At 39.7% G+C, this 18,243-nt stretch overlaps 2 protein-coding genes across 3 annotated transcripts in view; both read left to right on the forward strand.

Moving 5' to 3' along the window:
- The first annotated feature begins 1,518 nt into the window (after positions 1–1,518).
- The window catches only part of LOC128217520 (protein arginine N-methyltransferase 6-like), a 51,469-nt gene continuing 34,744 nt past the window's right edge, over positions 1,519–18,243 (forward strand). For both annotated transcript variants that reach the window (XM_052924696.1, XM_052924697.1), the window contains exons 1-4: positions 1,519–1,697; positions 2,768–3,886; positions 4,433–4,532; positions 5,640–5,664. The gene's annotated coding sequence lies outside the window, so the exon portion shown is untranslated. The remainder of the gene's footprint in view (positions 1,698–2,767; positions 3,887–4,432; positions 4,533–5,639; positions 5,665–18,243) is intronic.
- Positions 13,075–16,399, forward strand: LOC128217519 (uncharacterized). The gene is made up of 2 exons (XM_052924688.1): positions 13,075–14,278; positions 14,679–16,399. Exons 1-2 carry the CDS (start codon positions 13,216–13,218, stop codon positions 14,867–14,869), a joined length of 1,254 nt encoding a protein of 417 aa, XP_052780648.1. The 5' UTR covers positions 13,075–13,215; the 3' UTR covers positions 14,870–16,399.

Below are 18,243 nucleotides of genomic sequence, written 5' to 3' on the forward strand. Positions count from 1 at the left end.
TCTTTTATCAGGCATTTGTAATACTTTGCACCATTTTTTTACTCATTTCGAGGCATAAATAGTGAACATTGGTAATCTACCAATGAACGAGTACAAGCGAATGGTCACGGTAATGAATAATTTATGTATTTATCATTACATGCATTCTTCTTATGATTATGTCTCCCCTTCGACGTAAACGGAGACATACCGTGTGTGTCATTCTTCCTCTTATTTGACCAACGCTCCTTCAGTATCTCTCTTCAACCATCAGCCCGTTTAAGGGGATACGTATGTGTTTAAAGGCGGCGCTTCGAAAACAACATCTAGTTCTTCCGATTCTTATTATTTTTATTCAACCGATTTCTTCCGGAGCAAAACTCAAAAACTGCTTAAAGGAATAGTTTGGAACTTTGTACATATCTAGATGGCAATGTGAAGCGCGGGATTCGACATTCATCAGTAATGTCGAGATCGGTGAATCCTCCTAACATCTCAACAAGTTGATGCTTCAGATTTATTAAAATCAAGCGTCTATTTTAAAAGTGTTCTTCACCCAAGAAGTTCATAAGTTTGGACCATAACCGCCATCACAATAATGCAATGTTGTTCTTCCTTGCAAATAATTTGCATAATAAACCGAACATTGAGAAACATTGCTTTTTATAAACTGAGAAGCTTTTCAGAAATAGCCATATCAGACAAAATTCATAACTGGAGTGGAAAAGGTAGAAGAGTATGAGATTTTCGTCATCGTATACACTTCTTTTCAACGAAAACATGGAAGACTTAGAAAATTCTGTTAAGTATTGAGTTCGTATTTACCTAGAATACTATATATATCCGGGAAAAGTCTCTGAGCTTTTATAGGCTGTGACATAAACAATATAAGTCTGTTGGCGAAGACTTAAATTTCATATTTGGATTAGAGTGACATGAATTATGTATCTTAACACTGCTGTTACAGGCGTCAATCTTATGTAGTAATTCATTAATAAAGAGGGTATAAAATTGAATTGCATCTATTTAAAATTTGGAGCATAACTAGGTATTTTTGCACCTTGCAAGATTTATAACGCTGGTGCACATCTGGCTAAGTCATCTTCTGTTGTTTATTTTTATAATGCAAACTTTGTCCATGCACTTACCCTTCTTACACTTCCTACACGCTCTCTCAACTAAGCTCCTTTTTAAGGGGAGAAATTAGTCCCGAAAGCATTTCTAGTTGAATATATTGTGGGGGTTTTATATTAGGTCATGGTCCATATTACAACCGTGAAACAGCCAAATCAAAGGGGACACAATTAATTATAATATGTCTGCTGTACTTTAAATAAAATGGAGGAAGAATTTCAATTATTTTGACTAAAAGCGAAAGTAGATTTCATAGAGTTTAATTTTCGTTGTTTTCTAAATAATCTGCGTTATTATAAACTTCCTGCTATACTGTCATATTGGGATTGCTTTGCATGCATTTCATTGAGTCATTGTATAGTATTTCAGTTGTTATTGTTCACATAATGATAGATAACGCAGCATGTAATGCAATGCACTCTAACATCTTGTGTCATCAGTAGTCAATAACTCCGGTATGACTGCCATTTATTCATCGGAGTGTCATGCATTATAATAGCGATATCCATTTCTTAAAAAAAAACTTTAAAAATACCATTATTTTCTGGGAAAGCATCTTGGATACTTTGAATGATATAAGACAGGTAAATGTTTTTACCATCTTTGTTTTATAGACTTTGCCAGTATAGTATCTGAATGAAGAGTAAGACCATTTTGTGACATTTTTCCGTCCGTCTTAAGTTATTTCAAACATTGATTGACAAACTATTGCATGAAATTGAACTGCATGATTTTGGTCCTTAGTTAGTGAATAAACGAAGGGTAGCATTGATATGGAATGCAATATCAACGAGACCTTTGTTGTTTTAGGAAGTATTTAGTTGGTATTGGGATTGTCTATGTATGTTCTGAAAATGAATAAATAGAAAGCGATTTAAATGTCCAATGAACTTTTAAATTTTGGCTAAAATAAAGAGAATAACAAAATTCAATCGCGTTTTCGATAAAGATGAACATTATTTTAAACATACTTTAATTTGTATGTAGGTAGTTTTCTTTACGAAGACCTTGTCGACAGAACCTACCAACAGGAAAGCACAGTAACTGGAACGTAATCACACACATTTTCACCTTTGTATATTTTCAACCGCGCAATATTATGCATTTAAAGGGACTGTACACCAGATTGGCACCAATTATTTTTTTCTGTAACTAATCTCAGGACAATTATTTAATAAAATGTTTTACTCTTTGATATTATAGTTGAAAAAACCCCACACCAAAATGTAAAAAATAATAATCGAGAACCGGGTTCGAACCGGAGTCGCCAGAATTGCAATCCAGTGTTGTATCCACTGTGCTACGAAGGCTTACTCTAACCGGTTGGAATATTTAAGCTATAAACGTAACTTGGTAATTTCACGTGATAACAACGACTACCCAATTACGCATAAGGAACGAATTCTACTAGGTAGACATACCTAGTAATCTTTTTTAAAGGAAAAATGCGAAAAATAAATTAATTGTATACTATGTGATACATCAGTTAGTAAGTTTTAATGCACTGTACACATCGATACCACGTTTATGTCAGTTTTTGACAATTCTTTTCTTTTTTTCGCTATTTCATCATACGGAGTACAGCCTCTTTAAAACGTGCCTTAAATAGACTTGTGAAATCACCTGCATCTTCCTATTTTCGATTTGATTTCAGGTACCAACGGTTGCCTGCTATAAAATCTTTTGGATTGAATAATGTTTAAAGAGCTGTTATATCGTTTAAACCATGGAAGTTTCGCTGAGAGGGAGAGGGAGGACACTGAAAAAATTTAACCCCATAATTGAACTCATGGTTGCTGGAATGCCGTTGTGCCTGGATGTACTGACAATTTCTTTTTTCTGTGCTGAATTTAACATTTTGACGGCGGCGGAAGCACACATCTTGCGCGGACTATCTCGAGGAGAGAACTCGGCACACGATGTTGTCATGTACCTGGTCAGGACAATACCCATGATTGACGTCATTCTTGTACTGGATTCAACCGGCAAAGAAACATACGTCCGTATGTTGTTGTCAAAGACGTTAAGACTCGAAAGAATGCACTCAGTTGGACAATCAGATATACCTAACGGTCACAGACTGTCTAAATACTACTGTTCAATGTAAAGCTACCTAGATAGTGGTGTAATGGGGGCGGGTTCGTTCCAAAATATGTGTCAGGGGTTTTGATCTCAAATACAGCAAATACTGGCACCCGGCCTGACATCCAACCATGGCGAATTGCAGTGGGCGTGTGACCGACTGGCTTGCATTGTCTTCTTGAGACTTCAACCCATGCGAGATCGTGAAGAAAGGAGGGCTATTCTCGACGAGATGAACAGGTCTGGAGCATTCCGTCTGACGGCTCGGTAGACAGAACCTTTGTGGACATCGTTTACTTCGGTTGTCTGGCATTGTCTGGTGATCACACAAGCCCATAATTATTACAAATAGCTTCAATAGCAAAAAGATGTTTAAACGGATTTATTAAGGCGTTCACGGCAAATATCACACAGTTCGTATACAGGCGCAGCTTTACTTTTAACGTGCACGACGGCGATCTTTTGTCACACGTCATATTCCATTGCTTGTTTGGAATGAATTGTGCAAAAGACGGCATAGGTGTCAAAAACCTGAAAATACACGTGTTGCGGTCACTGGTGATGAACATTGTTCAAAGTATGCTGAGGATCGGCTTTGACCTCCGAGTTGACACAAGCGTCCCACTAGAACCAACATATAGAGAAGCAGCTAAACGACGACTTCAGCAGGTCCACGAAAACCTTTTCGAAGGTTTGACTTGTACTTTTATTAACTGTCAAATGCGTACATTAACACTATGTCCACTTTCATTGTTCACATTTGCGACCTTCACCATCATTAATTAGACTATCACCTTATTAGGATCTTCATTTCTTTGACTGTTAACATTAACTTTAATCATCAATTCATCTAAACTATGACCAATTCAGTCTGTGACTTTCGCCGATGGTCATCCTCTTTCTGGCCTTCACCATCTTTCGGCTCTAACATTTTGACTTGATCCCCCATTTGCCTGTACAAAGTATAACATATCGTTAACATATCTTCATTATGCTCATGGTGATCGCCCTTCATATATGACCTTCATGCATTCATCATGGACACCCTCTTATACAACTCTGGCATTCACTTCTATCCGTCGAGGCATTCATCGTTGGCATAACGACCTTCATCATCTTCTTTTAGACCCCAACGATGTTCCCTTTGAAAAAGATTTCATCTTCGGAATAGTGTACATTTTAATTTCTATCCGGGATGATCCCATCAGCATCTTTTACTGCAACCTTTATCGTTCAGGTATAGAACAACGACGGAGAATGATCTACAACCTGTGTATGGCGCGGGCGTATGATGACGAGGCGGACGGACGCTTTTTCCGGTATTTGGTGGAGGCCAGGTATGCGGGGGAGGATGGTGCTTTCTTTCTGACGGACATACAAAATATCAACGCGTATCATGACTTCCTTAAAAAAAAGAAACGCCATGACAAAATGAAAATAGTGTTATTAGAAATAGTCGACATTGTGTGTGTGTTTGTTTGTGTGTGTGTGTGCGTGCGTGTGTATAAATTCCTTGCATTGACTTTTCCTCCATTTTGAGTATGATAATGGATGCTCAATCGTTTGCACATGCTACAGGAAGACGAAAATACAAATATACACCGGGCGGGCGATTCTATAAAAATGAGACAAGTGCGGGTCAAACATATCAGCCCGCCACGTGTCGTGTATTTGTTTTTTCGGCACGCCGTTTGGCGTATTTTGAGTATTTTTGTATTGGCGTATGTTCGGCCCGTCAATTGATGTAATACGACATGATGTGATTCAGCCACCATACATTATACGCCGCCTCTTATTTTTTGGCTCATAATTTAGCCCTAATATGATTTAATTTCACATATAAGACACATACCAGTAGTCGAATGCCTGTAGTTGAATTTAGTTCTTTTGCTTCAGTAAATGTGCCAGTGGCCTGCCTTTCTTGGCATAATACTATGAAAATCTGAGGGTAAATGTAGATTGAGAAATTGTCTTCAGAAGTGTGAAAGTGCATGCTGGAGTATTACTAAGGATGGAAAAGTTGGGGAGTTGATAGATGTTGATTAGCAGGACTCTGACCAAAAAAAACTTATCTCAAGCTCACTTGAAATACAATGAGTGATCAAAAAACAATAGTCGTTATAATTATGACCCTGAAGAGTAACTGTGAAGAACTGAACATTATTTGTTGGCATTACCGTGAAAACAATTGTCTGTGATAATTTTTCCTGCTTGTTCATTGTTAACCTTTCTGGGAATTATGGGTTTTTTTTCATAGCTTAGTCGATACATTTATATAAATGTAAAATTCATACAAAGTCGATACATATTTTTAATTCATGAAAAAAAAAGATTATTTGAGTGAGAGTTGAGATAAGTCTTACATTTTGTTTAATGTTGATTATCTACGTAAAAAGGTCTTAAATAATAAAAGATTAATGTTAATTAATGTTATTCTTTTTTAGCCCACATGAGCATATAGCGGTCAGGGTAAGTTCTTCTCGTCAGTGTTCGTCTGTCCGTTAGGAAAATGTTTTTGTATTCTATTTTTTTCATCCTATAACGGGTCCACATTGTTATTTGAGCTAGCGATTTAATTAGTGATTATAAACATAGCTGTGATGAGTATAATAACAGGTATGTATAAGAAAACGATGCATGCATTGTATACAAGTATTGCTGTGTAATCACACTAACGAAACAGAACAAGAGGCTTTTACGGAACATGTTTCTATACTGTTCGGTTTAGCTGTGCACGTAGATAGGTTGAGGAAAAAGTGATTATGATTATGGTTATAATCGGTAGTTGATTAGCAACTAAGCTCGGTTATTATGATAAGCGCTATTAAATGTCGCTTCAGCAAACTCTAGTCAAAGTATGCACTTATACACCGTAATGTATAATTGTATGAACATTGCAGAAGTAGAGCGTTGTTGTCCGTGTCTATAAAAGGTTCTAAAGGTGCTCCGAGAAGTCGCAGAGTCCATTGTATTTGTTCTAAGTTATTTAAGCTTTCACACTCATGTTCATTCAAAATAGTATTCATTTGGGTAGTAAAGTCTTCTCTAATTGCTAATGTGTGGTAACACTCGCTTAATATATGTACAAGCTCTTCCTGAAAGGTTAAGTTACACTTAGCACAATGTCTGTTTCGTAAAATCGAAGGTCTGCACCACAATTTTGCTATACTCCTTGCTGTGTGACGAAAACTACTTTTTCTTGAAATAGTATACATAATAGCAGGTTGTAAACATGGATGAAGAATACGAAATAACATAAAATCGCAATCATTGGAAGTACGGATATCCCAGCATAACTTGCATTTAAGTATAACAGCATTGTTAACCATGCGTTTCCAAGTTTGTTTATCTGGGGTGGCTCTTTCTACGAAGAAGTAGCTATTTAGCACAAATTGCATGTTGTATTTGGTCAGCAGCTTACATATATCTGGTATAAATCCTCGTTTAATTGAGTTGTTATCAAGAACGTAAGAAATATATTTTCTCACAAAAATTTGTTTGCTTATACATTTGTTTGGAAGCATTAACAACTTGTGTAAGAACATCAGTTTTCTTTTTTCGACGTAGGTATCTAACTTATTGAATCCTAGAATAGATTCCGACATATCCGATCTGGTAGAGATAGGCAGTCCTTGTATCTTTTTGGCTACGAAGTGTTGGAGACGGTTGATGGCTAAGGTGTCAACGTTAGTCATTGAGTTCCAGAGTTCGGAGCCGTAGAGAGCAATTGGAATTACAATTTTTTTGTAAAGACTTGTGGATACTAAGGGGTTCACACCGAGAGGGTGGACACCCTGACCTACCATTGAAAAAAAAACGCATTTCTAGCTTTCTGTAAGCGTTCTGAAATGCGTGTACGTATTTTAAGGCTGCCCTCTTGGGAAATGCCTAGGTGCGTTATTGATGTAACCTGTTTTATTTCTTGGTCCCCATAGATGATGCATACTTGTGGGACTCGGCGGGCTTGAGTAAATACGACTACGTTAGATTTATCGACATTGATATCAACGTGCCAACGTTTACAGTAACTATACACAATATCCACCATGCATTGCAGCTTATACGGAGATAACGAGATGAGAGAGATGTCGTTGGCAAATGTTGGGCTGCCGCAATTAACAGACATAAGCCGAGAGCCATGCTTACTTATCTCTAAGTTTTGTAATAGGCTATCGAGATAAACGAGATAGTAAAAACTGGACAAGACTCCCCCTTGACGCACGCCGCGGACTACGTCGAAGGCATCCGACATTAGGTCTTGACAAACACGTACGGTGCATTTGAGGGATTCATAGGAGGACTTGATGACCCTTAGTAGTTTACCATTAAGGCCAAGTCGACCTAATTTGAGGAGTAATGCAGAGTGCCTCACTGTGTCAAAGGCGGCTTTCTGATCAAGACATGCAACATATGCATTGCTACCTTTGTCTATAGCATAGAAAATTGTTTCTTGGAGATTAAAGGATGTGGTCACACAACTGAGACCCTTTTGGAATCCGTTTTGTTGTGGGATTGGGAAGGTGTTACTTGCTGACGACACATGAGAGTTGATCCGTTCGGCCATAACCTTTTCGAAAATTTTGCAAAAACAAGGGAGTAATGATATAGGTCTGTAGCTTGAAGGGTCACGTTTGTCTTTTCCTTTACCTTTATATACAGGGATGATAACGCTGGTTTTCCAATCTATTGGTATTTTCTCATGCATCAGGACTAAATTGAATAGTAGTGTAAGCGCTTTTGTGACAGCAAGTCCGCCAAATATGACATGTTCATTCATTATTCCATCATGACCAGGGCTTCTTCTCTTCGCGAGGGAGTTGATTATTCTGTTAACCTCATCTAAGCTAATTGGGGTGACGGTGTTGTTAGTGGTTTTACATGTAAGATAACACTGAAGTTCGAACAAATCATCTTCTGGTAGGATGTCATGCTCGTTTGGGTGACTAAAAACTTTTGAATAGTGGTTTTTAAATCCGTCAGTCACTCTGTCATCTTTATAACTCGTGTCGTCTATTTTCAACTCAGAGCAAGTCTCAAAAGATCGTTTGCTGTTTCGTTTTAACAACTTCCAAAACATTCGATAGTCTACTTCAGCTGTTCTATTAAGTTCGTCATATATTTGGTTTTCATGGGACTCGCGACAATTCCGCCGTATTCTCCTGAAAGTGCGTTTGGCTTGTTTATAGTTTATGAATGAGTCTGACATTGTACTGCGGGGTCTGCCTTGAATTAACCATATATGCCGAGCGCATCGGGCCTGCGCATACGCCGCTTTGACCTCTTCCGTCCAATACGGTTTGGCTTTTCGGTTAAACTTACTTACAGGAAGTTGGGAGACGGCCTGTTTTAAAGCATTGCAAAGCCATGAGTTAATAAAATCAGGGGAGCATCCATCGGTGTTTTCGTTCGTGATGCTATTTAGTTCGCTACTTAGTTGGCTTTGGTAGTTCGATATGTGCCCCTGTGTGCATTTATTCCATGCTATACATGTTCTATGCACTGTGGGTTGTGCATTTCTCCCTAGGGCGAGGTTTATAGAAACTAATATTGGCGCATGATCTGAGGTAAGTATGTCTCTTTCAGGTATAACCGAGAATGAGTGAAACATATCTAATGATGAGTTATGGACTAAGACATGATCTATTGTCGACTTCGTCGGGTGGAAAGTATATTCGTTTGTATTTCCTATGTGCTCTTCAGCGACGTAAGTTGGTGTTTAGCTACACACTCTGTAAAAATACGGGATTTTGGGGTGGATGACTGTGTGCCGAATTGAGAGTTTATTTGCGCATTGAAATCTCCGGCCAATATTACATTTCCGATCCGGGAGTAGAAGTTAAAGAGAGCACAGACGTCTTTCAGGGTTTCCTTAAATAGTTCAATGTCGCTACAAGACGGCATGTATATGGAGAAAAGATACGTCGGAACCTTTTTGTGAGAAATAATCTCGACCGCTGATATTCTATCATTATCTATGGCTGTGATTTTACTTATTTTACAACCAATAGTGTTCTTAATCATAATTGCTGTCCCTCCCTTACCACATTTTAAGACGTTAAAGTGGCCTAGCGATTCATCGATAGTGTAATATGAGGTATAATTCGGATGAACGCTATCCAAAAAATGGGCTGAGTGAGGTAACAACTTATGCTCAGTAAGAAGGGCGATATCAATCGTATCGTCATCGAGTAACTTAGAGAGAGAGTATGCTGATGACATGATCCCTCTAACATTCCATACTAAAATATTAAGTGACATAGGTACGATGAAAACAATAACAAAATGAGTCCAAAAGGAGTATGACATTATAAAATGATGCTTGTAAGACTGGATCTTATCAGTTTTTTGTCACTAAATATAATTGTTAGTCCCTCGATGGGTCCCACTCATCAATATCGTGGTAGTCGTCTCTATCAGAGTACCATGGGCTGTTCCTGTCATTGTCACGTGAGCTGGTGTCTTCGACTCTGTGTTGTCGTTTGTTGTAGGAGTCATCGTATCGGTGGTAATGCCGGTATGGCTGGTGCCTTAGGTTGTCACGACGTCGCTGACGGGACTCCCCCCGTTCGCGCTCCCACTCTTGTTTGCTGACCCACCGACGCCAAGTTACATTTTCGGGCCAAAATGAGTTATCTTCAACTGTTTCTTCGTCTTCCGGATATATGTTTAGTCGTGCGGATGAACCATGACGTCCACGAAATAGTGTAAGACGTTTCGCTCGAACTTTCATATCTGTCATGTAATCATGGATATCCTGTTCGACGAGGTCTGGGTCAATATTCCCCAAAAAGTATGATGTAGTCTGGCGGTGTTTCACGGCGATGAATCGATTGTTCGGGTGGGGAGTTGTATCGCTTGGTTCCGGCGTAGGATGTTTTGTAAAGTTTGTTCTACATTCCTCGCTTCGATTTTCAGACCTTAGGCTTTGCTTTGAGCAAGAATTGGCAGTGTTTCTGTTATTTCCCGTTGAAGCGTAAGAAGTAGATTGCAAGGTGGTATGCTCTTTTGGAGCGATATGGTTTGGGTTTGCATTGCTATCGGCATTCGTTTTTATTTGTTCGGTAGAAATCGTTTCCATGCTGGGAGCTATAATGTGCGTTTGCATATGGTTTTGAGCTTTAGCATTTGAGTCGTTTGAAATTCGCACGGGAGATGGAGAACTAACGACCTCGCTGTACATCATTGGCTGATAGTCCTTTTTCGGTATACTGACGTTTGTATGCGTTACCTTGATTTGTGAGTCTACGAATCGCTTGTTTATAGTTGTGACTGCTGACTCAAGCTTGTCCATGTCACTTTGGAGTTTAGTTACAATTGCACTTCCGGCCGAAGGCAGAGAGGCAAGAATACTGTTTAACGTTCCTTGAAACCGGCGGAATGCTATCGCCATGTTGCAGACGTCTGTGTGCGTCTGCTGAATTATGACGGAATCTTCAGTTTGTTTGCGCGTTATGTCTTCAACACTCGACTGAATACTGAACAAAACTGCATAGATATCTGGTTTAATAAAGTCATTTTCAGTGTCACATTCGATTACTTCGGCCTCCTGAGTCACTGTCGATGGACATGTAAAAACGTCATTTATTTCGCGTGACCGTTCGCCATCAATGAATGATTGAATAACGTAACAATCGTTAGCACATTTTTTTTCCTTGCTTGCAGCGGACGAATTTCTCCTGTTAACAAGTCTTGTTTCGGGACACCATAGAGTTCCACGGGCCCTCTCAGCGAGACTCTCGCGATAGGCATTTATTTTGATAAAGTTTTGTTTGCAAAATTTCATTAATTCATCTACATATGATTCTTTTGGTAGATTAAACAAGTTATTATCTAGTTCCTGGTAGAAGCGTTGTGGCAGAATAGAGGGCTGTGATGATTCGACTTCGTTGTTGCATACTTCATCGTAGTCGTCGTCGTCGAGGCTCGAGTTCATTTTACTTTCGTTCATTTCTTTTTTGATACGGAGTATGCTTGCATTTATTAAGCGCTTCGGGTCAGTTTCATCAGGATCGCTAGCCGACTCCATAACTGTTTATGCGTAATCCCCTTAGGGAACGTTCGTATATATATATATATAGTTTGAGAGATCAAGCGAGTGGTTAGTTAATTGGGCATTTCCATTAACAGTAAATCAAACCAGTCATGCGTGACGATCCGATCTTCAGGGGTTTGTGAGCGTCGCTCACTCTCTCCGTGACAACTTTGACCTCTAAAACATAGCTTCTTTATTCATATTTTGAAGACAAAGCGTATATAGTTTGATGTCAAGAAATCAATTTAGCCTTCAAAATTCTTCACGTAACTTGAGTTATATGTTTGTCTACTCACAATAGTCCTAATATCCTTTTTTCACTCAAGTTATAACTAGTTAAACACTATTAAATTCCAAAAACTGATCGGTGATTTAAAGTGCGTTTTTATTCAACCGGAAGCGGAAACAATTTTAGTTTAGCACACATGGTCTGGTGGTCCTCAAGTTTGTTCAAATTGACCATACATTGGGGGCGACCTGTTTTACACAGAGATATCATGAAACCGTCAACATTTGCTTTTTACATGTATATTAATTAGATGACATCTCCTAGACCGTTTAGTAAGATAGATTTATAAAAAAATCACAGGGATTTTCCTCAGGTGATATCCATCTTGTTGTCATGGCAACGGAAAGGATAAACAAGAAAACAAGTTTTTAAAAATCTGTAAGGCCTAGAGCTCAGATATCTGGTGTGCAACATTGTCTAGTGATCCTCCATCAAGAGTGTTCTTAGAATGCCCCTAGGGTCAAAATTGACCACTCACAAGGGGATTAACATAGATATAGAAATGTATAGGGAAACTATCAATATTTGCTAAAATAAATTGTTCGTACAGAAGGTTAAATCATTGGAATGTATTTTATGCAATGTATGTCATGCATGACTCGTATTCACAAAGCTTTCTTTTGAAGAAATGAAGAGACATTTAAGTACAGTGATTTACATGTAGGAAAATGTTGCGTCACAAACTATCTTGTATAGTACATTTGAAGTATTAAGGATTATATAAAGCCAAAATGAAACTTGATACAGCAGAATTTCATTACTGTTTTCGGAAAATCTCGCTTTATTATTCATATTTCTTCCTGCTTCACTGTCTTAAAAATACATGATAAAGTATGACGTTATTGATCTGAGGTGTCGGCCACACCAAGTACAAAGGTTCCCATAGCGTCGGCTTGCCTCATGTATTTATTGTGTGTTTATACATATTAAAAGTATTTATATTTATTTCTAGTTATTGAAAAGAAAGTTCACAGATTCTTCATGCCAATGGATCTTTCATCAATCAATCAATCAATCAATCAATCAATCAATCAATCAATCAATCAATCAATCAATCAATCAATCAATCAATCAAATCAATCAATCAATCAATCAACCAACAAACCAATCAATCAATCAATCAAATCAACCAGTCAACTACCTTATCAACAATGTCTTACGTGTTTCGAAGATATCTTTTTAAATAAGAAAGATGTTCAAGGAAATAATGAATAGTGAATTAAGTTCATTTCCTGGTCACAAACATGCAAATATCTTTCTTAGATAATCTGCAATCACAACAGAGCCTACAGACATTGATGATTGGGTAGTACTGACAATCTTGAAATAAAAACATATTTCTGAAAAAGACATTTCCGGATAAATGTAAATGTTTTTTTATTGGATACTTAAATATTGAACCTCAAACCTGAATAAAAAAATGAATATTTTGAACACTTTAAGTTTCGGTCCATCAAAAGGACTTTTGCCCTGTTGAAGGCCCTTAATTTGTTTATTTGTTACCCGAACGTTCAAAGGCAGCACTTAAAGAACTGCGCAGTATTTTTAGCGGCGTTACTCGTGCCGTAAATAGACATAAAAAACAGCAACATGTTCTGTTCCTATTTTTAGATCGATTTGAAGAAAACAAACAGTATTGGAAGTAATTTACTTATTAATGTTTGAAATCAAATATTAACAGTAAACTTGTATTAAAACCATGGACTTTTCGCTGCTGCTGTCAAGAAGTCGGAGAGTACCAAAAAGATTCACAGATGTAATTGAACTAAAAGAAAATGGAACACCGTTATGTCTGGATATACAGACGATGTCTATTGTTGGTCATCAGTTGAACATTCTGCCAACGGCGGAAGCGCAAAACTTGCGCGAACAGTTCAGCAGGGCGGATTCGGCACACACGTTTCGTAGTACAGGGGTTGTCATGTACCTGGTAAGGACAATACCCATGATTGACGTCATTATTTTACTGATTTTAGCCGGCAAAGAAACATACGTCCGTATGTTGTTGTCAAAGACGTTTGGGCTGGAAGGAATGTACTCAGTTGGGCAATCAGATATACCTAACGCTCACAGACTGCCTAAATACTACTTCTCAATGAAAAGCTACCTAGATAGTGGTGTTATGGGGATGGAGTCGTTCCAAAATATGTACCAAGGGTTTCGATCTCAAATACAGCAAATACTGGCACCCGGCCAGACATCCAACCATGGTGATTTGCAGTGGGCATGTGACCGGCTGGCTTGCATTGTCTTCTTGAGACTTCAACCCATGCGAGATCGTGGAGAAAGGAGGGCTATTCTCGACGAGATGGACAGGAGCATTCCGTCTGACGGCTCGGTTGACCGAACACTTGTGGGCATAGTTTATTTCGGTTGTCTTGCATTGTCTGGTGATCACACAAGCCCAGAATTATCACAAATAGCTTCAACAGCAGAAAGATGTTCAAGCGGATTTATCAAGGCTTTTACGGCAAACATCACACAGTTCGTATACAGGCGCAGCTTAACATTTAACGTGAACGACGACCATCTTTTGTCGCACGTCATATGTCATTGTTTGTCTGGAATGAATTGCGCAAAAGACGGCATAGATGACGAAATCTTGAAAATACACGTGCTGCGGTCACTGATGATGAACATTGTTCAAAGTACGCTGGGGATTGGCTTCGACCTCCGAGTTGAAAGAAGCGTCCCGTTAGAACCAAAATATAGAAAAACAGCTAAAAGATATCTTCAGCACGTCCAACGCAAACTTTTCGAAGGTATGATTTGTACTTTTTAAAACTATCAAATGTGTACAATTAAAATAGTTCAACTGTCTTAGTTCATATTCGCGACCATTACCTTTATGATTTGGACATTCAACTCTCATTTTAACCAGAACCAATCCAGACGGTAACATTTGCCAATTATCGCATTGACTTTTCTCATCGTGACCATCCCGCTCTCTGGCCAGCAACATTGACCTGAACCCCATTTGCCTGATGCACCCTATGACACAACTCACCTCTATCCGTCGATTAAACAATCGTTCGCAATAGGCCCTTCAGCACCCTCTTTCAGACCTTCACGATATTCAACGAGACAATTATCTTATCATCGAAAACGTTTCTTTCCGGGTTGATCCCATTACAGCATTTAACTGCACCCTTTATCCTTCAGGTATTGAGTCACGACGGAGCATGATCTATTGGTTGTGCATGGCGAGGGCGAACGATGACAAGGCGGACGGACGCTCCTCTCAATTCTTGGAGGAGGCCAGGCTAGAAGCGGAGGATGGCGCCTTTTTTCAGACGGACCTACAAAACATAAACACGTATGGTGACTTCCTGCCAGATAACAGAGGCGTGTAACGGGATTTGTCAGTTCTTGGTGTTGGACAATGAACGGGTTGTAACATTATGGGTCAGTCATGAGTATCCGACAATGAACGGAGTGTAACAGGATGGGTAGTTCTGAGTGTCCGACAATGAACGGAGTGTAACAGGATGGGTCAGTTCTGAGTATCGGAAAATGAACGGAGTGTAACGGGATGGGTCAGTTCTGAGTTTCCGACAATGAACGGAGTATAACAGGATGGGTCAGTCCTGAGTATCCGACAATGAACGGAGTGTAATGGGATGGGTCAGTCCTGAGTGTCCGACAATGAACGGAGTGTAACGGGATGGTTCAGTTCTGAGTGTCCGACAATGAACGGAGTGTAACAGGATGGGTTAGTTCTGAGTGTCCGACAATGAACGGAGTGTAACAGGATGGGTCAGTCCTGAGTGTCCGACAATGAACGGAGTGTAACGGGATGGGTCAGTCCTGAGTGTCCGACAATGAACGGAGTGTAACAGGATGGGTCAGTTCTGAGTGTCCGACAATGAACGGAGTGTAACGGGATGGGTCAGTCCTGAGTATCCGACAATGAACGGAGTGTAACGGGATCGGTCAGTCCTGAGTGTCCGAAAATGAACGGAGTGTAACAGGATGGGTCAGTTCTGAGTGTCCGACAATGAACGGAGTGTAACAGGATGGGTCAGTTCTGAGTTCGTCATATTTTCGCCATGCCACATGGCGTATTGTTGTATTTGTGCCACTCCAATTCGTTAATTGTTGTGGTTTCGCCATTTGATAGAAATTCGTAAAACTTCATCAAGACAAATCATACCGCCGCATTTTCAGGCATTTGCATTCATGTCCCTTTACAAGACAAACAAAGTTCAATAAAACATATATACATGCCTTTGATAAAACACGCCTCGCCACATAAAGTTATTTCGTATTTCGTACTCTCCCCACGTTATTTGGTGTGTTTTTGTGTTGTCGTAGTTTCGCCCCGCCTCTTGATGTATTTTCGTTTTGTCGTAGCGAAAATACAAAATGGCGTGAATCAGCCACCGCACATATAATAATATATAATAATAACCTATTTCCATAGTTAAGCATGTATATAGTCAGGATTATTTTAGGATGTTCTAAAGTTTTCCCTTAATTCCATGTATGGAAGGATCAGAATAAATAAACACATGTATATTTTCACGGAATTTGAGAGCAATTTTTTTTAGTCTGTTATTGAACATTCTTATTTCGTATATATGACCATAGGTTTTTCGGTTGAATTAAAGTTTCTACCAGCGGTAGAAAAAATGTAATATCTTGGATTTTATCAAAATTATTCTGTGAGGATAAAACTTAAATATTTTTTGGTAATTACTCTTAATGTGTTGTTTGACTTCATTAGTGCTCACATAATGTCTTCAAACTTGTGGATTTAATTATGTTGAGGTTAAAATTTCAGGATCAATGAGGATCGTGTGTGATATTTTGACCTTGGACCTTTAGATTATTCCTTATTATAGAAATTTTAATTTCTGGACTAATGTTAGTAAATAGCTGTTGCTGTTGTTGTTGTTTGTGCTCCTTCATTGGTTTGGTGGCCGTTTCTTAATTGCGAGCGCGCCGCCTCTCTACCCTACTAGACCCCAATAAGAAAACTTTATATTGACCCACAGAGGCCGTGATATTACATATAGAACATCGATAAACAGCCGGACTCGACCTATATAAGACCGGTAAAAAGGAGTGCATGAACCGGACTCGCCCTATTTAACATCGGTAAACAGGGATGCATGAGTAGAACTCGCCCTACTTAACAAAGGTAAACAGGAATTCATGAACCGGACTCGCCCTATTTAACATCGGTAAACAGGGATGCATGAGTAGAACTCGCCCTACTTAACATAGGTAAACAGGAATTCATGAACCGGGCTCGCCCTATTTAACATCGGTAAACAGGGATGCATGAGTAGAACCCGCCCTACTTAACAAAGGTAAACAGGAATTCATGAACCGGACTCGCCCTATTTAACATCGGTAAACAGGGATGGATGAGTAGAACCCGCCCTACTTAACAAAGGTAAACAGGAATTCATGAACCGGACTCGCCCTATTTAACATCGGTAAACAGGGATGCATGAGTTGAACCCGCCCTACTTAACAAAGGTAAACAGGAATTCATGAACCGGACTCGCCCTATTTAACATCGGTTAACAGGGATGCATGAGTTGAACCCGCCCTACTTAACAAAGGTAAACAGGAATTCATGAACCGGACTCGCCCTATTTAACATCGGTAAACAGGGATGCATGAGTAGAACCCGCCCTACTTAACATAGGTAAACAGGAATTCATGAGCCGGACTCGCCCTATTTAACATCGGTAAACAGGGATGCATGAGTAGAACCCGTCCTATATTATATCGGTAAAAAGGGGTGCATGAGCCGGACTCGCCCAATAAAACATCGGTTAACAGGGGTGCATGAGCCGGACCCACCCTATTACGCCCTATATTACACCGGTAAAAAGGGGTGCATGAGCCGGACTCGTCCTATATAACATCGGTTAATAGGGGTGCAAGAGCCGGACCCGCCCTAGCACGCCCTATGTAACATCGGTAAACAGGGTTGCATTAGTCGGACACGCCCTATATTACACCGGTTAACAGGGTTGCATGAGCCGGACACGCCCTATATTACACCGGTTAACAGGGTTGCATGAGCCGGACACGCCCTATATTACACCGGTTAACAGGGTTTTTATGAGCCGGACACGCCCTATATTACACCGGTTAACAGGGTTGTATGAGCCAGACCCGCCCTATATTACACCGGTTAACAGGGTTGCATGAGTCGGACACGCCCTATATTACACCGGTTAACAGGGTTGCATGAGTCGGACACGCCCTATATTACACCGGTTAACAGGGATGCATGAGTAGAACCCGCCCTACTTAACATAGGTAAACAGGAATTCATGAGCCGGACTCGCCCTATTTAACATCGGTTAACAGGGATGCATGAGTAGAACTCGCCCTACTTAACATAGGTAAACAGGAATTCATGAACCGGACTCGCCCTATTTAACATCGGTAAACAGGGATGCATGAGTAGAACCCGTCCTATATTATATCGGTAAAAAGGAGTGCATGAGCCGGACTCGCCCTATTTAACATCGGTAAACAGGGATGCATGAGTAGAACCCGCCCTACTTAACATAGGTAAACAGGAATTCATGAACCGGACTCGCCCTATTTAACATCGGTAAACAGGGATGCATGAGTAGAACCCGTCCTATATTATATCGGTAAAAAGGGGTGCATGAGCCGGACTCGCCCAATAAAACATCGGTTAACAGGGGTGCATGAGCCGGACCCACCCTATTACGCCCTATATTACACCGGTAAA

The sequence above is a fragment of the Mya arenaria genome, chromosome 14 (assembly GCF_026914265.1).
Source record: "Mya arenaria isolate MELC-2E11 chromosome 14, ASM2691426v1".
Taxonomy (NCBI): Eukaryota; Metazoa; Mollusca; class Bivalvia; order Myida; family Myidae; genus Mya; species Mya arenaria.

Bases quoted from the DNA above. Each gene is read 5' to 3' on its own strand.
- LOC128217519 (XM_052924688.1), top strand. From the start codon at position 13,216: ATGGACTTTTCGCTGCTGCTGTCAAGAAGTCGGAGAGTACCAAAAAGA. The intron at 14,279-14,678 runs GTATGATTTGTA...TTTATCCTTCAG, and splicing joins CCAACGCAAACTTTTCGAAG to GTATTGAGTCACGACGGAGC.